This window comes from Atractosteus spatula, chromosome 2 (genome assembly GCF_055471065.1).
Source record: "Atractosteus spatula isolate fAtrSpa1 chromosome 2, fAtrSpa1.hap1, whole genome shotgun sequence".
NCBI lineage: Eukaryota > Metazoa > Chordata > Actinopteri > Semionotiformes > Lepisosteidae > Atractosteus > Atractosteus spatula.
In genome coordinates, this window is record NC_142707.1 from 12636564 (window position 1) to 12657465 (window position 20902).

General features: G+C 52.3%; 1 protein-coding gene across 2 annotated transcripts; it reads right to left on the bottom strand.

Annotated features, from left to right (window-relative positions):
- Positions 1–17: 17 nt before the first annotated feature.
- On the bottom strand, positions 18–20670 carry plat (plasminogen activator, tissue). Of its 2 annotated transcripts, none has more exons than XM_088932608.1 (15): positions 20521–20670; positions 11561–11653; positions 10740–10782; positions 9558–9689; positions 8179–8289; positions 6881–7055; positions 5729–5820; positions 5274–5448; positions 4237–4322; positions 3874–3942; positions 3471–3666; positions 2964–3100; positions 2465–2605; positions 1761–1909; positions 18–1142 (listed from the first exon to the last, which is right to left on the bottom strand). In XM_088932608.1, exons 2-15 carry the CDS (start codon positions 11621–11623, stop codon positions 975–977), a joined length of 1737 nt encoding a protein of 578 aa, XP_088788734.1. In that variant the 5' UTR covers positions 11624–11653; positions 20521–20670; the 3' UTR covers positions 18–974. The 2 variants fall into 2 exon arrangements, with proteins under 2 accessions (XP_088788734.1, XP_088788743.1); XM_088932617.1 differs by lacking the exon at positions 20521–20670 and adding an exon at positions 19308–19366.
- Between the last annotated feature and the right edge of the window lie 232 nt (positions 20671–20902).

Genomic DNA, 20902 nt, shown 5'->3' on the forward strand with positions numbered 1-20902 from the left:
ACCACAGTAAGACTCTGTTAATATTAATTTTTTTATTAACTAGTTTTGGAAACCAACACAAAAATCGTAAACTGTAAAAAATTAAATATTCAGATCGTACATAATCAGAAATAAATAAATAACAGCAACAACCATAGTAATAGTACTGTGCTTTATAAAAAAAAGTTTTAAGAGTGAAGTACAAAAGTCAACACAACATTTCCCTGTTTCTATAAATATATATTTTATTCCTTATATTTAAAAAAATCCTTTAAAATATTTAAACAGAAAAGGGTGAGCTCCCTGTAACTGGGATGAATCCAGATGTTCAACTCCACACAGCTGGAGTCAGGTCACTGACGCCTCTCCTAGACTTGGGGTGTCTTGGGCTGCGCGACGTCAGTTCACCCCCTGCTCTGGAGCCCCCAGAGAGCTCCGGAGTGTGCGAGCGTGGCTGACGATCTGCCAGCAGATACTGATGCTGTGTGGCCCGTCTGCTCTTTCCCGCGCTGAGATCTACTTCCTGTCGGACTTCCTGTGAGAGTGAGTGGGTGCCGCGCCTTGCAACTCCTCCCTGTGTGTGTGCACGTGTGCGTGTATGTGTCAGTGTTTGTGTGTGCGTGTCAGTGTGTGTGCATCAGTGTGTGTGAGTGCACCTGTGTGCGTGTGTCTGTGTGTGTCAGTGTGTGCCAGTGCTTGTGCCTGTAGGCTCCTGGGTCTGTCTGTGCGTCTCTGGGCTCTGTGTCCAGGTGTGTTTGTCTGTGTGTGTGTGTCAGTGTGTGTCTGTGTGTGCCAGTGGTTGTGCCTGTAGGCTCCTGGGTCTGTCTGTGCGTCTCCGGGCTCTGTGTCCAGGTGTGTTTGTCTGTGTGTGTGTGTCAGTGTGTGTCTGTGTGTGCCAGTGGTTGTGCCTGTAGGCTCCTGGGTCTGTCTGTGCGTCTCCGGGCTCTGTGTCTGGGTGGCGGTGAGGGGCTGTGTCTGTCCCAGTGGGTCAGCGGTCAGGGGGTGGCGCTGCGGATCCGCGCGGTGATCCAGGGGATGTAGCGGGTGACGCGGGTGTACACCCCAGGTGTGTCCTTCTTCCCGCAGCCGTCGCCCCAGCTGATCACCCCCAGCAGCGTCTGGCGCCCAGCGTGCGCACACACCAGCGGACCGCCGGAGTCGCCCTGCGCCCAGGAGAGGGGAGAGAGATGGGTTAGAGCCCAACCCGAGCAGCTTCAGAGCTCTAGAGCAACGAGATCTAATCCATGATATATTATTAGATCTAATCCAATCGATTAGACAGTGTATTAAGCCGTCTCTCTGAGGACAGCGCAGGGACGCTATAGTGTCGATCAGACGGTGTATTAACCCGTCTCTCTGAGGACAGCACCAGGACGCTATAGTGTCGATCAGACGGTGTATTAACCCGTCTCTCTGAGGACAGCACCAGGACGCTATAGTGTCGATCAGACGGTGTATTAAGCCGTCTCTCTGAGGACGGCGCCGGGACGCTACAGTGTCAATCAGACGGTGTATTAACCCATCTCTCAGAGGACAGCGCTGGGACGCCATAGTGTTGACACTAGTGTCCCATCGCTATACTTGGAAAGATGGGTTAATAATCCAGCTCTGGGAATGAGAAAGAGGGAAGAGGTTAAGAGACACACACAGAAGCCTGAAGACGTGACAGTGAGGGGGAAGGGGGACTGAGGCAGACCCGCGGGCTGGCTGAATGCACCAGGCAGGACATGGGGCCTCCACTGAGCAAGAGAGGGAGAGACTGAAGCAGTGTCTGCTCTGACCTTGCAGGCGTCGTCCAGGTTCCGCGTGTCCCCGGCGCACAGCATGTTCTCGGTGACCAGGCGGCCCGACAGCCGGTCAGACGTGCAGGACCGAAACGGCCAAAGGCGCACGCGGCCCTGCTTCAGCTGCTCCGAGTAGAAGGGAGAGACTGAGAGAGAGAGAGAGACAGACGAGTATTCAAACACTGTGATGTGAACACTGTCATCAGTTCTGCACAATGCTGGGGACGAGATGGGTCTGTGCCATTCGGATTCTGTTAAATCATATTTCTGGACAGCCAAAATGCCAGAAGTTTCAAACCTTTTCAGGGCAGCCCTTTGGGGAGCACAAGAGGACTTTTTCTTACGCAAAGAGATGCAGGAGTATGGAACAAGCTCATGCTGTTGAAGCTGATACTCCGGCTTCTTTCAAGAGACACCTAGATAAGATCCTCCCTTCACGATACTATGCACTTTGCACTTCTTTCCACGCAGGGCTGTGAGACTACAGAACAATCTGTCTGGCCATGTTGTTGAAGCCTATACCCTGACGTCCTTCAAGAAATGACTGGATGACGTCCGGTCAGTGGGCTACTATCAGCCCAGTAGCTTAACAGACTCCTCTGGTCTATAGCCTCCCCCATGTTCAAACCTGGCCAGCCCTGGGCCTGCCCACACAGCCCTCAGCGCGAAGCAGCCTGGGGCGGACGGAGACGGCCTCTTACACTCTTCGTTCTTGCCGTAGCCAGAGATCTCGCACTCGGTCATGTCGGGCAGCACCAGGTCCGGTTCAGGGAGGCAGACGGGTCGCACAGAGGGCGTCTGGATCGCGCACATTCCTCCTTCCCCACGCAGCTTCAAGAGCACTGGGACATACCCACACAGAGAGGAGTTATACACACACCAACGCTATCCACACATCACAGCAAGACTTCGCTGAGCCTCGGCCACTGGGAGGCATGAATTCCCTGCATTGGCTTAGAGCTTTTCACTCTAAAGGAAGATCAAAACAGCATTTTTGACAGCAGGGTCAGCATGGCTGCAGGCTGTTCTAGCAATGTGCCCGCATGGTATGGTGGCACTGCAGTACACCAAGCATGCTGTTACAGTATGGCACCAGGCAGTTCATAGTGATGTTGCTGTGCATGTTAGAATGGTATTGTGACTGGCACATGTAGGTATGGTGTTGGCACCTAGCAGGTGTTTTGTGCAGCAGTGGCTCACCGATATCGTTGTCGTAGGTCTCGTCATCGTAGCGCTCGTGCACCCAGTACTGCTCCACGCTGAAAATCTGATCGCTGCTCGAGTTCTGGAGCCGAAAGGTACGGCCCAGCACCACCTGCAGCCTGTCCGCGGTGTACCTGCACAGTAATGCACACAGTTACTCACCGGAACAGAACTGTAGCACCCACAGCACGCCTGGACACCAAGCCTGGTGCCCTGTGCCATCCCCCCCAGTAACTCATCCTCTTTTCTGTTCCTCTGTTCCTCCTCTGTTCCTGGCACACCCCGCCTCCTCCACGATAAGCCCTGCCCCTAAGCAGCAGAACACTCCTCCTTTTCTTTTCCCTTGGAAACAAACCCCGCCCCTCTGAGACAAATCTAATCCTCAATCAAGTGCCACGCCCCTCTGTTGTCACCAGGCACTGCCCCACAATAAATAGACCACGCCCCCCTGTTGTCCATCACCCCCAGACTATCAGGCCCCTCCCCTCAACAGTCAACACGTACTTCTCCTGGAAGCAATGGGCAGCAGACAGGACCCAGCAGGAGCCAATGAGCACGCCCCCACAGAGGAAGGTGTGAACGCGCGATCGGGGGCGGTACACGGTGATGGCGGCTTGCCAGGGGTGCGCCGTGATGTCAGTCATCTCGCCTCCCTTGATTCGGAACTGTGGCCGGGCGGGCGCCCTCATCCCACACGACTCTGGGAGCGAGAATGGAGAGGGAGAGGCCGTCAGCAACACCGTGGTTAATGTACACACTGTCACAAACCACCATGCAGATGAATGTATAATGGCTGGTGCTGGTGTTATACAAGCACTGGTGGGACATTTGCAGGATACACAGATGTTTTTCAGGTGTTGCCCGGCAGGTGGGTGGTGTTCGGGTACTGTGCAGGTGTGCCCCTCACCTCTGCTGCTGCTTCCGCTGGTAGGTGCCCGTGGGCCCAGTGTGGTGATGGGTACAGGCCGCTTCTCCACTGCAGAGAGAACAAACAGAGCCCGATGAGGAACCCTGCTCACCGCAGCTGGTTTTGGCTCAGGAAAGACAAGAGGGGATGAAGCAGGAGCTGAAAGGGGGAGAATCACGGATGCTGGGGGTCTAAGCTATCCAACCATTTGCAGAAGCGAACTGCCCATGTTCCCTCAAAACCTCGTTAGGGAACCACACCAACAGAGATGGACCTCTCCGATGAGGGGCCAGTGACCCGGGTGACCCTGATCTCAGGGCTGAGGAGAGAGGGTGTCGTGAAGGAGAGGGGGCCTGGACTCACCACACTGAGGGATGTCGCAGTGCTCCCAGGTCAGCTGGCTGCCACGGTACACATGACACCAGGGGCTTTTGTCACTGTCCGGGTTCCTGGGAGAGAGAGACAGAGAGAGTCGTGGTCAGAGAGAGATGGAGAGCGAGGGGGTAGTTCTGCATCCATGTGTGTGTCTGCCAGGCCTTGTGTATCACTGTGAGTATCAGTATGTCACATTGCCCCAGTTTCTCGGGTGTATAACTACTCATGTTCTTACTGACCAGCCCCAGTGTGTATTCACCTGCAGTAGCTGCACAGCTTTAGTTATTGATGTGTATTCACCTGCAGTAGCTGCACAGCTCTAGTGTACTGATGTGTATTCACCTGCAGTAGCTGCACAGCTCTAGTGTACTGATGTGTATTCACCTGCAGTAGCTGCACAACTCTAGTGTATTGATGTGTATTCACCTGCAGTAGCTGCACAGCTCTAGTGTATTGATGTGTATTTACCTGCAGTAGCTGTAGCTGCACAGCTCTAGTGTACTGATGTGTATTCACCTGCAGTAGCTGCACAGCTCTAGTGTACTGATGTGTATTCACCTGCAGTAGCTGCCCAGCTCTAGTGTATTGATGTGTATTCACCTGCAGTAGTTGTGGCTGCACAGCTCTAGTGTATTGATGTGTATTCACCTGCAGTAGCTGCACAGCTCTAGTGTACTGATGTGTATTCACCTGCAGTAGCTGCACAGCTCTAGTGTACTGATGTGTATTCACCTGCAGTAGCTGCACAGCTCTAGTGTACTGATGTGTATTCACCTGCAGTAGCTGCACAGCTCTAGTGTACTGATGTGTATTCACCTGCAGTAGCTGCCCAGCTCTAGTGTACTGATGTGTATTCACCTGCAGTAGCTGCACAGCTCTAGTGTACTGATGTGTATTCACCTGCAGTAGCTGCCCAGCTCTAGTTATTGATGTGTATTCACCTGCAGTAGCTGCACAGCTCTAGTGTACTGATGTGTATTCACCTGCAGTAGCTGCCCAGCTCTAGTGTACTGATGTGTATTCACCTGCAGTAGTTGTGGCTGCCCAGACCCAGTTCCTTGCTGTTGCCTCTCCAGGCATTGTAGGTCTTCCTGGCCACAGCAGGGGAGTCCCATTTGAGGCAGCGCGAACCGCTCTTTGTCACTGCCTGTGTCCCGCGATACGACTGGCCCACGCCACGCATGCACTCCTCGCTCGCACCTGCGCAGACACACAGAGAGATGCTCAAACACACAGCACTGGCGATTGGTGTGGCACAACTGTGCCAGCACGGGCGAGAATGAGGCCCCCCGCACCATGTTCGCCCGTCCTGTCCATGGGCATTGCAGAACTCCGGAATTAAACCACTTCAGCTCTCACTGAAAAACTGAGCCGAAACCACGTTTGATTGACAGGTTTAAAAAAAAAAACATATTGGCCACATATGCACCACTGGGCTTTGATAGTGCGTTTCAGGAAATCAGGGAGCGTGACAGCTCACCTGTCGGACAGCTGGGCAGGCTGCAGTACTCCCAGGTGAGCTGGACTCCGCGGTACACGTGGCACCAAGGCTTGGTGTCATTATCCGGGTTCCTGCGGCGGAGACAGCAGACAGGCTCAGTTACACCTGCGTGAGCATGTGACACTGTGCAGCATGAGTGTCTGTCAGAGCGTGTGAGAGCATGCAGGGTGTCAGAGCGTGTGAGAGTGTGCAGGGTGTCAGAGCGTGTGAGAGTGTGCAGGGTGTCAGAGCGTGTGAGAGTGTGCAGCGTGAGTGTCTGTCAGAGCGTGTGAGAGTGTGCGGCGTGTCAGAGCGTGTGAGAGTGTGCAGAGTGTCAGAGCGTGTGAGAGTGTGCGGCGTGTCAGAGCGTATGAGAGTGTGCAGCGTGTCAGAGCGTGTGAGAGTGTGCAGAGTGTCAGAGCGTATGAGAGTGTGCGGCGTGTCAGAGCGTGTGAGAGTGTGCGGCGTGTCAGAGCATGTGAGAGTGTGCGGCATGTCAGAGCGTGTGAGAGTGTGCGGCGTGTCAGAGCGCGTGAGAGTGTGCGGCGTGTCAGAGCGCGTGAGAGTGTGCGGCGTGTCAGAGCGTGTGAGAGTGTGCAGTGTGACTGTCAGAGCACGTGAGAGTGTGCAGCGTGTCAGAGCGTGTGAGAGCGTGCGGCGTCTCAGAGCGTGTGAGAGTGTGCAGAGTGTCAGAGCGTGTGAGAGCGTGCGGCGTGTCAGAGCGTGTGAGAGTGTGCAGAGTGTCAGAGCGTGTGAGAGTGTGCGGCGTGTCAGAGCGTGTGAGAGTGTGCAGAGTGTCAGAGCGTGTGAGAGTGTGCGGCGTGTCAGAGCGTGTGAGAGTGTGCGGCGTGTCAGAGCGTGTGAGAGTGTGCAGAGTGTCAGAGCGTGTGAGAGTGTGCGGCGTGTCAGAGCGTGTGAGAGTGTGTGGCGTGTCAGAGCGTGTGAGAGCGTGCGGCGTGTCAGAGCGTGTGAGAGCGTGCGGCGTGTCAGAGCACGTGAGAGTGTGCGGCGTGTCAGAGCACGTGAGAGTGTGCAGAGTGTCAGAGCGTGTGAGTGTGCAGTGTGACTGTCTGTCAGAGCCTGTGAGAGGGTGCAGACTAAGTGTCTGTGAGCTTGTGCACGAAGGTCCGTCACGATCAGCACTGCCCTGACCTGCAGTAGTTGTGGTTGCCCAGACCCAGCATGGTGCTGTCGGGGCGCTTGGCTGTGTACTTCTTCTGGGCTAGGGCACTGGAGTTCCAGTTCACACAGTCCCTCCCCGACATGCTGACAGACCATGTGCCCCGGTAGCTAGTGCCTCGGCCCATGATGCACTTCTCTGTGGTGTCTACAGGACAAAGGAAAGATACACACGCAGTTAGATACTGTACCTGCGGTAACAGCTCATGATTTCACCCAACTGCTAGGGGGACCACAGCCCTGCACAGCCACTGACACAGAGGAAAATCAGGCACTGCTCAGGGTGACACACAGGGCTATCTGATCTGTGCTATAATGAAACACATGTGCAGATCTGGCTGTGCTAAAGGTTTTAAAGCCAGCTCCAGCATACTAACTAATGGTTACACCCTACAGGACAGACAGCTGGCTGCTGTGGGTGCACATGTGCGCAGATGGAATTTGTGCATCATCACCCACACAGAGAATGGGAAACACATGGCTCTGCATGTTGGATTTGCAGGAAGGACAGCAGATCCTGGTCCTAACATCTTGGAATAGAGAGATAAAGGACTTGGTTCACACTGCCTGCACCACACAGAAAGTAGGTACAGTAATTGAAAATCCCTGTGTGCTTTTTCAGTGACCTGAAAAACAGTCCAGAACTTCAGAGATACTAATTCAAATTTAAGAGCGTTAGATCAATTAAATACCAATCAATTAATTTAGCAATTACAGCGCTGCTAAAGCAATAATATTATTTGGGATAATTACATACTGATACCACAGACACAGGGCTGCAGCTCTATTACGTTTCCTCCCCCAGCAGGATTGGAAAGTGTTCTGATTCTGGCAGGTGTTTTGATTCTGGGATTAGATTTGTTATTTTAAGAAAGAATGCTTCTCGACTTCAACTCCATATTTTTTCTTGCAAAGTAGCAGAAAGCGCATTTCTTTCTCTGCATATTTTTCCTGCTGGCAGTGGGAGCACAGCCTGTCCTCTCTGGGTGTCCAGGTCTGCCTGTGTCCAGTTTCTATGGCCAGGCTGTGGTCACTGAGCCTGTCCTCTCTGGGTATCCAGGTCAGCCTGTGTCCAGTTTCTATGGCCAGGCTGTGGTCACTGACCCTGTCCTCTCTGGGTATCCAGGTCTGCCTGTGTCCAGTTTCTATGGCCAGGCTGTGGTCAGTGACCCTGTCCTCTCTGGGTGCTCACACACAGACAGACTCCTGAGTCCCAGCTCCACAGTGCCAGCACAGTGTATGCCTGTGTGTGTGTTTAGAGGGGTACGTACTGATCTCGCACTGCGGCCCGGTGAATCCAGGTGGGCACTGGCAAATGAAATCAGACGAGTACACTGCTTCTTTGCAAGTCCCTCCATTGTAGCACCTAGGGAGGTAGCAAGCTGGAGAAAGATGAGAGAGAGGCATGAGCTCATGGGCAGCTGCGAGAGAGAAAACATGTTTTCAACCCAGTCTTTCTGACTACTGCTGTGTGTGTCTCTGTGTGTGTGTGAGTGTGCGTCTGCATGTGACTGACTTTGTGGATGTGTACAGGTACTGTATGCGTGTTTATGTGTTGCTGTGCGTGTTTGTGAGCTTGCGTTTGTGACTGTGTGTGTGCGTGCATGGGAGACTGTGTGTGAGTGTGTAACCTTGTGTGCGAGTGTGTGACCTTAGGTGGGAGTGTGTGTGTGAACTTGCATGTGTGTTAGACTGTGTGTGTGTGTAAGCTTGCATTTATGAGTGTGTGCGCACGAGCGTGTGCATGTGTACAAGTTTGTGTGAGTGTGTGTGTATGTGTCCGAGTTTGCGTGTGTGACTGTGTGAGCTTGCATGCGTGTGGCTGTGTATGTGTGTTCGTGTGTGCGTATCAGTGTGAGTTGGAGAGACGCCCTCAACATCAACACAAGGCGTGAGAGTGGGTGGGTAAGGGGTTATCGAAAGTTTAGGATCTGGAGAGAGAAAAACATGTTCAGCTGTGTGGAACTCCCTGGTGCCCAGCTACTCTGTTCACTTTGGCCAGGAGTAACGTGCTGTCATGCTGCACTGCCTGGAGAGAAGCCACGTGACAGAATTCAAAGCTTTTCTCGTAATTCGCTTTCTCTCCACCTCCAGATAAAATCCAACTAAACTCCCAGCTTCCAACACAGCGAAGTAAAAATAACATTTTACTCTTCTGTGCATCTGTGGCTTCTTGTTAAAATAGGGACATTTATCTTTTTTCATTAATATTTCAACAAAAGAGGGCAGACTGCAATCAAGCAGTCCAAACACCCTGGAGGGGTCCTGCAGGGGTCACAGGACATGTAAGAGGACAGATGTCCAAACAGGACGATGGCAGGCTCTGGAGGCAGGTCACAAGCCAGAGGAGGCTGTACAGCCCATCTAGCCTGTTTGGTAGTTAGTAAGATAATTGATTAGAGTATCATTTCTTATAAGAAGTTGTGGTTTCAGCTTCAAAACCATGGCAGGGTAGCTTGTGGCCCTCTCCCACAACTCTTTGCGTAAACGACGCGCCTCTTGTTCTCGGGTTTAAATACAGGTTCTCAGTGTTCGATGGTGTCGTCAGGCTCATGCCCAGCTACTCATAGCTACTCTATGGTTCACACAGCCCTCTAGTAGGCTCTCTGTCACGCTGTCTCATGGCCCAGGGGGTGGTCTGGTCACTCACTGACGACGGGCACGGTGTGGCAGCGGGCCGTGCCCCGGGTGCAGCCACAGAACTCCACTCGCTGCCCTTGCCAGCGCAGCCACGTCTCTCCCGGGCCGTGCGTCTCCCCAGTCCCACTGTCCGCGCAGAGCTCTGGGGGAGAACAGGCAGGAGACGTCAGCACAGAGCCCCTCACACAGGTCAGGAACCGCAAGGAGAGCCAGAGAGAGGGAGAGATGGAGGGAGAGAGAGGGACAGAGGGGGAGAAGGGGAGAAGGAAGGAGAGGGAGAGATGGAGAGAGAGACAGAGGGAGAGGGAGAGAGAGGGAAAGATGGAGGGACCACAGCCTGGCCATAGATATTGGACACAGACAGACATAATTGTCCAGAGCCACAGGAGTCCAGGCTGAAGATGCAGGAGATTACTACTGTCGGCAGAGCTGGAGCTCTCCTCACAGAGAGATGGAGGGAGAGACAGAGAGAGAGGGAGAGAGGGGGAAAGATGGAGGGAGAGATGGAGAAAGAGACACAGGGAGGAGGAGAGAGAGGGTGAAGAACAGTTCAAGGTAGAGTGAGAATTAATTTTCCTCAATGTCCTGCTGCCTTGTCTCTCACACTGCAGCCGCTACAGTTGTAGTAAATGATTTTCTGTCGTTGCGCCTCAGCGGCAGTAAAGCCCACTGAACCCAGGAGAACTGCGAGAGAGACAGGGAGAGCGGGCAGGACTGGGCTGAGGAACGGGCAGACAGCCTGTGGTGCAGTGAGACGCTCTGACTCAGCCAGGGCTCGCACTGAAGAGTGCAGAGCTGGGCCGAGCTGCGGGAATTTTCCCTGAGTCATGGCTTTTACACTGTCTGCCTCCCCACGAGGCTGCGGAAGTGAGGTTTACTCACACAGCCCAAAGAGAAAGTCTTCGACTTTGCTGTCGAAGATCAAACACAGCAGACAGCAGACTTCTGGAGCTGGGGCTTGATTGCAATTAGGAACAGCGCAGCAGACTCTGCACTTTTGCAGAAGAAGTCACTCTGTTGTCATTGTAGAATCAGAGTCTGTTTTGTGTCGTTCAGCAGGCACTGCGAGACTGCGTGCTGCGTGCTCAGACCTGTAGGGCTGCCCTCGTGTGTGTTTGCGTCTGCACACCCTTTCTGGCGGGCCGCAGCCCAGAAAAGGCGCCATATATACGCCAGGCTGAGCGAGTCTTACCTTTGAATCTCCGCGTTCCTCTTCTGTTTCGACGCAGCGCCACCTGTGAGAGGGAGGGAGGGGAGGGAGTGAGCAGAGAGTGTGGCTTTACTCCCCTGCTGTGCAGAGAGAGATTTCGTGCTCATTCTCCAGCGCGGTGCTTAAAGCAAACAAGAGCTTCCCTTACGGGCGTCCTGATGTCTCGGATCTTGCAGATATATTTAGTTCTACATTCCCGAGTTTGCCTGTTCGCTCAAAATGAATAGTGACCACTTTGTGAACCAAATTCGCCTGCTTGCAGGTGGCGCAGTAGGAGAGTAAAATGGGGGCACCCATTTCCACAGTGTTTTCATCTCACAGATCTTCTTTCTGTGGTAAAGCCCAGCTTGGCTAACAAAGAGTTAACATGTGCAGTGCAATGCATCATGGGCTGTGCTCTAGGTGTTCAGTTTCCCCTTAGGAAAATGTTAGAAGTGCGCTGTGTGCAGACCTGTTACCAGAGTAATGCCTGTGTGTGACTCAGAGTTGCGCTGTGAAATTAAAAACCCTCCAAACCAAAGTTTTAGTGGACATTATATACATCCTGCTATACTGTATGTATACAAATTCTATCCTGATATCTTACGTGTATATATATTCTGTGCTTTACGTATACAGTATGTCCTGACATCTTACATTTATACATATATATCCTGTCTTGTTACACATACACTATACATATCCTATGTCCTGATAGCTTAACTTACATATAAATACATACACATCCTGTTCTGTTATTTCACATGGATAAAATGACATGATGTCAGATGTCACCATTTCTTGCAAGCATCTGCAGTACCTACCTCCTCCCCCAGGGAGCAGCAGAGAGCAGATAAAAACACCAGAAGCCACAGCTGCCTTGTCATGGTTGTCCTTCTGTCTGTGTCTCACCAAACCTGGAACACAACGCTCACTGTTAGCCAAGGTTTCCACAGAGAACGAGAAACGGGCTAGTACATCGTGTCCTCATCCACCGTTCAGTTCAATTGACTTATTAGAATGAGGACCTCACCAAGCACTTTGCACTACAGTGCAACTTTTCAGTCTTCCTCAAAACGTATTTGTTGTAACATATCAGCCTTGTGCATTCTGCCTTGAGCGTCTGCCTCAGGCCCTGCACGATGAACAATTTGTATGCAATTTGTGCATTTTGTGGTTGGTGCTATCTCCGGATGACGCAACGCAGTTTTGACCACTGTAACCCTGTGACAAGTCCATGATGCAACAGTGTCAGTGCTCTGATGGCTGGAGACAAACCCCAGGAGCCTGCAGAGAGCTGGAGTGAGGGGGGAGACAGAGGAGTGAGACAGGAGACAAGAGTGAGAGAATAGAGGTGGTGAAAGAAGAGTGAGAGTGAGAGAGAGGAGAGGTCAGGGGGTGAGGGGGAGAGAGGAGAGTGATCCTGACCTTGACCTACTAAAACAGGAAGACCTCTTTAAAAACACCACTTCAGTTCATGATTGTTTCTCACAGCAAAGAATTTATTTTCCTTCCTGAGCGACCGACCCAAGATACTGTGTCACAGCAGGAAACAGGCAGGGGAGGGAGGCTTTGATATTTTCAATTTCTGTTTTCCTTTTGAATCTCAAGGAAAATAACATTGCAGCTCTCCCAGGGATGAAAGAGAAATAAACCCGGTCCAGAGAGGTTAGGAGTTCAGAGCTTTCTCCTCTCCCCCTCTCAAATACTGTGCTTTATTAGGAAAACAGAACTGGGCGCTATCTGCTACACCAGAATCCACCCTGCACATCCTGTGTCACCTGAGTCTGCATGACCGCAGTGCTCCAATGTTCCTGTCACCTGTCTGTATCTGCATGACCGCAGTTCTCCAGTGTTCCTGTCTCCTGTCTGTATCTGCATGACCGCAGTGCTCCATTGTTCCTGTCTCCTGTCTGTATCTGCATGACCGCAGTGCTCCAGTGTTCCTGTCACCTGTCTGTATCTGCATGACCGCAGTGCTTCAGTGTTCCTGGGTCTCCTGTCTGTATCTGCATGACCGCAGTGCTCCAGTGTTCCTGGGTCTCCTGTCTGTATCTGCATGACCGCAGTGCTCCAGTGTTCCTGTCACCTGTCTGTATCTGCATGACCGCAGTGCTCCAGTGTTCCTGGGTCTCCTGTCTGTATCTGCATGACCGCAGTGCTCCAGTGTTCCTGGGTCTCCTGTCTGTATCTGCATGACCGCAGTGCTCCAGTGTTCCTGGGTCTCCTGTCTGTATCTGCATGACCGCAGTGCTCCAGTGTTCCTGTCACCTGTCTGTATCTGCATGACCGCAGTGCTCCAGTGTTCCTGGGTCTCCTGTCTTTATCTGCATGACCGCAGTGCTCCAGTGTTCCTGTCACCTGTCTGTATCTGCATGACCGCAGTGCTCCAGTGTTCCTGGGTCTCCTGTCTGTATCTGCATGACCGCAGTGCTCCAGTGTTCCTGGGTCACCTGTCTGTATCTGCATGACCGCAGTGCTCCAGTGTTCCTGTCACCTGTCTGTATCTGCATGACCGCAGTGCTCCAGTGTTCCTGTCACCTGTCTGTATCTGCATGACCGCAGTGTGCCAGTGTTGACAAATAACATAATAAAAACAGAAGACAAACATCTCCCAGTCACACAGAGTTCTCTGCTGGTCCCTCCCTTGATGTACTAGTGTCTTAGCTGCGTGTCAGTTTAGTACCATTCAACCACCTCTTTTTCCCGTGCTTTTCTCCTCTGGCCCTGTTCCCTCCCCTGTCTGCATCTGAGGAATGTTTAATTAGAGAACTCTATGCTCCACCCCCCCTTCCCCCTGTCTGTTCCTCCCTCCCTCTCCACTCTCTCCTTCTGCTGTGCAGTGCTGTTATCTGCAGTGTTTAGATGAGCTGGCAGAGCCAGTCAGCACTTCCCCCTGTCTCACCAGCTCACCAGCTGGGTCAGAGCACTCTCTCTCTGTGTTTCTCTTGCTGTGTTGTCTTACTGTTCCTGACTCTGCCTCTCCTGCTGCTGGCTCCCTCTCAGCTGGCAGAGCACAGCCAGGGTATTGTGGGCATCAGTCATTCAGGGTTTTTTCAATTTTAAGAGAAAAAGAGACTCCCTGGTGAGCCCAGAGAGGAGCCCCCTCAGCCAACTGATCTTGAAACTCACTGAGATGAGCCACACCGACAGCACTGCTAAAACACCACAAATCACAGCCTGAGCCAAACACAAACACAGGCTCAGTGACCACAGCCTAACCACAGACACTCAGCGACACTGACAAACCTGGATACTCAGAGAGGACAGGCTCAGTGACCACAATTTGGCCATAGGAACTAGACACAAGCAGACCTGCATACACAGAGAGGACAGGCTCAGTGACCACAGCCTGGCCATCAAAACTGGACACACACAGACCTGGATACCCAGAGAGGACAGGCTCAGTGACCACAGCCTGGCCATCAAAACTGGACACACACAGACCTGGATACCCAGAGAGGACAGGCTCAGTGACCACAGCCTGGCCATAGAAACTGGACACAGGCAGACCTGGATACCCAGAGAGGACAGGCTCAGTGACCACAGCCTGGCCATAGAAACTGGACACAGGCAGACCTGGATACCCAGAGAGGACAGGCTCAGTGCTAGCCTGATCAGCTCGCTTCAAAACTGGTAGCATAACCAGGCACCCTTACAACAGCCTGGAGAAATAATTCTACAGAAGACACTTCCCTCTAAAGCCACGTAAAGAGATGAGGACTGAGCCCCTTGGAGCCAGCTGCTCCTGTGCTGTGTGGGTGAAGGATGGGAGCACGATGTGCTTTGAAAACACACTCATCTCACTGGCAGGCCAGAGCAAGTTCTGGGAGAACAGACCCACTGGACAACAGGGTGGAGGGAATTCAAGCAGTCAGATACAGAAGGATCGAACAGACCGTGTTGATGCCCTCAGTCATCGAGATAGGGAATTACACCTGGGATTTCTAGCCACTAAGGCTGTCTGAGAGCCCCCAACTTGGGTTCGGGCTCTGGACTCAGAACCAGCAGGCTGTGGGCCCAGGAACCTGGGAGACACTCTGCTGTTGCACCCTTGAGCAAGAGGCTTCTCGTGAATGGCTACGGCGAAAGCTGCAGTCGAGTTGGTCTGGATAAAGACGTCAGCCGAACGAATGAATGAGACAATGGCCTGGGGTCAAGCTCATTCATCCTGGAGCTTCCTGCTGCCTGGTGACTTCACGGCTCTCGCCTCGCGTGCGGTGAGTCAGCACGGAGAGGGGGCGCAGTGACTTCCACTCCCACTCCCCGGCGTTAATCAAGAGGTCCCAAACAAAAGCCCTCTTCTTTTTTTTTACAAACCCTTTCTTCCTCTTCCTCCCCTTTGTCCTCCGGCCCGTCCTTCTGCTGTTAAACTGAGAAAACCTCCCAAGGCTCTTTCACATCTCAGCGTTGGCCTGAAATTCCCAGACCTTATTCCTCCTTCTGTCTGAGCGGAGAAGCCGCTTTGCACTGACTCCGACTGAGGGCTGAGCTCTGGCTGCTGCATCCCCAGCCCTTCTGTCAGGAGGAGGATGGAGGGCCGAGAGACGCAGTCACTCGCTCAGGGTGATGCAGGCTGAGTCAGTGGCGGAGACGGACCGTGAACCAGGCACCCCCAGCACACAAGCCCCCTGACCGTAACCCCTGGACCACACAGACTCTTCGCTCTGCTGCAAGGATGGGAAAATGGGAATGTGCGGCTGGAGGAATGGCAGGAACCCGGATCTGCCGAGCAGAACTACGCGGAATCGCATGGCTTTTGGAACGTGCATTCCAGCACAAAGAGCCAGGGACCCAACTTATCCGTGAAACCCTTCCGCATCTGACTGCTTTTACTCCCCCGCTCTGTTGCCAACGGCACTGGGAATTAGCGCGGGCTATTCCCGAAAACTGCCAGCCGCCCCACTGTTTTTATTAAAAAGGTTTCCAGCAGTTCTGCCTTATTTTTTCCGTAAAGATAACTTGGCACAAGGCTCTTCCCAGCATGAAGCCAAGCAGCTGGTATGGGCAGTGCAGTATAATCCCGAGAGCTCCCAAGTCCCAGTTTTCCAAAACAGACCCTGGCCAGGTTCTCCTGGCCGTCACCCTGACACAACCCCTTCGCCGGACTAATGATCTGAGTCGTTTGCAGCCCTGGACCTGCTGAGCGATTTCACGTTTCCCCCTAGCAATTTGTAAGCAGAGGGTATTTTATCAGTTTATCAGGGAGCTGCAGAACCTCGGCTCTCTGCGCGATAAGCACGATCCCCGCGGAGGCCGAAGAGAAAACACACAGAAGCAGCACGAGGGCTCTCCGTTCATCATGTGATCACAGACATGACAAAGTCCTCCACACCGCCTGACTTTTTGTCACGGCTGTCGGAAGGGATGAACCGTGGAGAGACAGGAGAGCGAAAAGACCCCATGCATAGTGGCGAGACAGGGGTTAGCCCGGGCTCAGCTGTTCAGGGAATGCCGTATAGAAACCTATGCCCTCAGGTAGCAGACGTGGGGCGACCTGGTGCTAGGCGGGTCTCAGGACATCCGAACGTCAATGCTGAGCGAAGGCAGACTGAAAGACCCGGAAATATATAGCCCCAGAGAGAGAGAAACACCGGAAGGACAGCTGAGAACCGGAAATGAGAGACAGGACAGAGAAGGAGCGCCCTCTGGCCGCAGAGGGCGTGACACTTTTTGTCTGAAGTGACTTACACCTGCACCTGTTCATACGGCTGGGTATTTTACTGGGTGAGGCAACTCGCTTATGGGTACAACAGCAGTGTTTCACCTGGGATTTGAACCCACAGGCTTCAACACCTGGCACAGCTCCACGTTTCTGGCCCTTCTGCACGGTGCGCGTTCGAGGTACGTGCTCGATATCATCAGCTCATTCTGCATTCACAGGCCCCCCCCGCCTGGGGGTGGCGAAAGTCTCTCCACATGCCTGTGATTATTCTGTCAACGTGAAGCAAATCCCTATGGTGTCAGCACATTCCGGGCAGGTGCCTCCTGCGCCATGCGCCCGTTTCCAGGGCAACCAGAACGCCGCGCCGAGCTGACCAGGCCCCCCGGCCTTCCCAGCATTCCGAAGGGGGAGCCACGCTGGGAGGCTGGCACTCCACTGGACAGACACTAATCCCTTTCACGCTGGCCTGAGTCGGCTGCTCTGACCCGGGCTTAACGCAGAGCCCCCTGCTGGCCTCCCTAACTCCGCAGAGAGACACTCCCCGGCCTGGTCCCCAGTTCCGCTGCCGTTCATCCCAGGCCCACCATCGTGACCTAACTGGAGCCTTCACTGACATACTGTAACTGGAAGTCTTTTGTTCTGCTTAGATCAACTTCCACCTGCCTCCGCAACCAGTAAACGGCCACCGCTGGCACGTGTAAGAGAAGAAAACAGTCAAACACTTTTTAATGTTTCCTGCGAGTGAGTCAGATAAGGCTTTGATTGTGTACCTAAGAGCTGGAACCCCTGACCTCACCAGCAAAGTGACTTTTCTAATGAACCCTGAAGCTTCTGCCTCATCCGCTGTGACACGGTGTACTGGAAAGTGAGCACATAAATATGAAAAACGTTTCGATAAAAAAAAAAGAGAGAGAACAGAAAACGACCTCTCGCCCAGCTAATCACACAGCGCGCAGGCCTGGTTCTCGTCCACCAGCGGCGGACGGGCTCTCGAACTGCTCGTGGACAAATATCGCGTGGAGAGTGGACAGTTCTGCGTTCACGGACGCGACCGCGGACTCGACGGGAGTTTACGGATTCAGCTGTGCTCCTAAATAAACAATCATGAGCATTATGCTTGACATATTACTGCGGACTAATCCGTCCCCTGTGTGTGAAACGCACATTTCCTGTAGTGCGGTACCTACTGTGTACCTCTGGTTAAAAACGTCCACGCACGACAGCGTGTTCAGACCTGCTAATACTCGGTTGTGAACTGGATGGTTACGTTTCAATCGTCGCTATAATACGGAAGCGCATCGCTCTCATCAACGGAAAACAACTATTTCATGTGTTGTCTCTGGGACATTATCGCGTACTTTTTGTGATAATCGTGCGATAGCACTATTGTCAGAGAATAACTGCATTATCATTAGTTGACTGGTAGTTTTCGGCAGTGGAATCGATCGCACGGTACACTTGTTTAAGGATAAGTGTGAGCACCCTCAAGGTTATAATAGCTGTGTTCACATAAGTTGCAAAGTGTAACGTCATGAACCCCAGTCGAAAGAAAAGTCCACACACCTTCTGCAGCTCTGGACACCGTCAGTAACACTAGACCCACAGTTCCTGCTGAACTATCTGTAACTTTTATGTGCTATGTGTCATTGCACAATGTAATAAGCTGTTCATACACTCAGATTATCATTGGTATCTCATAATTGCGCGATAATTTACTATTTTGTAATTACGAGATGGTAGTTTCTCGAAATTACGAGATATAATGTACGATTGCCGTAATTACGAGATCGTTTTCTCGAAATTATGAGATAATGTACAATCTCATAATTACTAGATAAGTGTACATCATAAATCACGAGAACCCGCTTTTTTCCCTCCCCTGTGATGGCAGCAATGCGCTTCCGTGCCACGGTAAAGCCCTGTTTCAGACAGACAGAATCATCTTCCCACGGTCCGTCCGATTCTCACAGCAGGGAGGTCGAAACCGCACCTACAGTATTATCAGTTACTGTACCTCCCCGCGTGTTCAAGGACACGGTCCACCCCACAGACCCCGAGGGACTGGGTCCGAGTGGCGTCGCCAGCCCGGCAGCGGAGCTGAAGACACGGGGAAAAGGGAGAGAGAGAAAGAGAGCGGCGGGAAGGGAGAGACGGATCTGGCAGGAGGGGGAGAGAACTGCGGATGAGTAAAGCTTTACTCATCATAGCCCGGCAACCGCAAGCTCTCCTCTCCGGCAGTTACAAGTCGGAAGAGACGGGAGGCCGAAATTACTGGCCAAGACCCAGCACTGCGATGACTTTTGACCCCCCTAATTCAAGGAAAGAGCTCATTTTCTTCCTCAGCTGCAAGGCGATACCGTGTATTAAAAGAAATAACAATAATACACAGTCGAGCTGTTTCGTAACTCAGGGTTCGTGTTCCATGTCTTTTCCCATTTCCTGGATAAGAGGTACAACCGGCGCGGCAGGAGGAATAACCAGTTTTGAATCCCAGGTTTTTTTTTTTATTACCGGCTGTATGAGGTTTGACACGTATTGCCTTCATCCTACAGCCACCCTCCCAGGACAAGGCCGTGATAAACACGGCAAACACCGTATGGCCTTGCAGGTCTGAAGCGAAGGAGAGCAGAAGAAATCTCCGGACGCGGAGAGACTTTCTGTCGCCCCGGCCGTGCAAAGTAAAACCGGTCGGAATCTGTCGGAGCCTGTGGTTCCGTTTCCCTGCCCGGATTAAGCTGTGACCCGCGGAGCTTCAACCGCTGTTCGATTAGCGTTGATCAGACCGACCGGGTCGCATCTGCCGTGTAGCCCGAGGTCACGCAAACGGCGGCGGAGAGCGACACCCCCGAAGCAGCGCAACACACATCCCAAGGGCTCGGCCAACGCGCCAGCGAGCGGTACACCACCTCTTTCTCTAATCTCCTGGTTCAGATCCAGCAAGGGGCTGCCGGTAACAATAGAGTTCTTATCGCAGCAGATTCCTAAAGCACTGTACCCTCCTTCGTAGAAGCGGGACACCCCCGCGCTGTGGAGAGACAAAGGATTTATTCAGCCCGTATAATTCCTGCCCAGATACTGTAGATGCTCGTGCGTGTCTTTCTCAGCACCTTTTGCGAGACAAAACCCCTCACGTCGCTGAATCTAAGGTAACGTTTTTTTTTTCAGTGCAGATACGGAATTGCTGTACTCTTCTGTTTTCCGCCTGCACTGTCTGGGAGCCCTCGTTAAAAAAAACAAACAAACAGGGAATTTGGAGACGAAGGGAGGAGAACGTCTTATCTGAGAGTGGAAATCTCGGGGTGCGCTCATGAAATCAGAGTTTGCAGTGAGATTCTGATCGTGGTTACGCAGCGCGGAGTCGCAGAGGACTGCAGAGCGTCCAGGCTTCAGAAACGTCGCGGATGCGGCATTCAGAATCGATAACAACTTAATCGCAAGCTTTTCGCTACAGTCGGGCAAAGAAAACGAATAGGGCAGGCTGAGCTTTGGTAGTAACGCTGTGAATTCGTCGTTAAAACTTTCCGTCTCGCGTTTTTCTTCATCATTTCCAATTTCACACACACTGCAGTAGGAATTAGCCTGAAATAACTGCACGCTTACTAAAACCTGCAATCGCAAACGTGTAATTGCCGGACGCACGCTAAAAAGGAGTGATACTGCTTTATTCAAAGTATTACAATAAGTAATATATATTTTAAATTAAGTGTCCCCCAAAGATGCAGCAGTATTCGCGATGTCACCAGTAATAAACATCTGCAGTTACTAAGAAAAGAAGAACATGAGACTTTTTTAATGCAGCTGTTACCACTGTACTTTTAACCAAGTGAAACTTCTTATATGCGGAATGCACAGCTTCCCAGACACGACGGAAAAACAGGTGCGTGCTTGTACAGTAGCTATACTATATTGCTATACTGTAAACTATATAGTATAGTGTATGGATACTGTATACTATATAGTACAGTATATGGATACTGTATACTATACTGTATACTATATATACTGTATAGATACGACTTGTTATCACAAGAAGATCGTTCGTCGCTTTGCTGCAAGTAATGGTTTTAGTAAAAGTTTATAGCGCTGAATTCGTTAAAGCGTGCCGAATGGCCAACTCACCTTTGAAACCAAGGTCTCCCTTCAGTAGCCTGCCTGTGTACTCGATGGGCACGGAAGCGATCGCAGTGCGGTTCGAGTTCTGTCCGGTTCGGTTAAGTCCAGCCGCTGTGTTTGCAGACTCGCTGACACCAGGCTGCTCTGCCTGCCTGCAGCGCGGAGCCCCTATTTATGCGCGCCGAGGTCTCGGTGAAGACGATCCGGCAGCTCTGAAGGGGAGGTGACGGGCACCCCCCGCCTCTCTCCAGGCGGGGCTCATCTGGGGCACCAGAGAGACGGATAGGGTGAAGTCGCCGGCTGGCACCAGGCCTGACCCGCACATTGGATGGATTCAGAATGAGGGGTGAGTCAGAGGTAGAAATGGTTATACAAACCGATTGTCATC

What these genes read in the sequence shown, in the direction of transcription:
- plat (XM_088932608.1), bottom strand. Translation starts at nt 11,623, where the DNA reads ATGACAAGGCAGCTGTGGCTTCTGGTGTTTTTATCTGCTCTCTGCTGC. An exon ending in CGGGCCGCAGTGCGAGATCA is followed by an intron (nt 7,056 to 8,178) that starts GTACGTACCCCT and finishes TTTGTCCTGTAG; the next exon opens with ACACCACAGAGAAGTGCATC. An exon ending in GGCAGCCACAACTACTGCAG is followed by an intron (nt 4,323 to 5,273) that starts GTGAATACACAT and finishes TCTCTCTCCCAG; the next exon opens with GAACCCGGACAGTGACAAAA.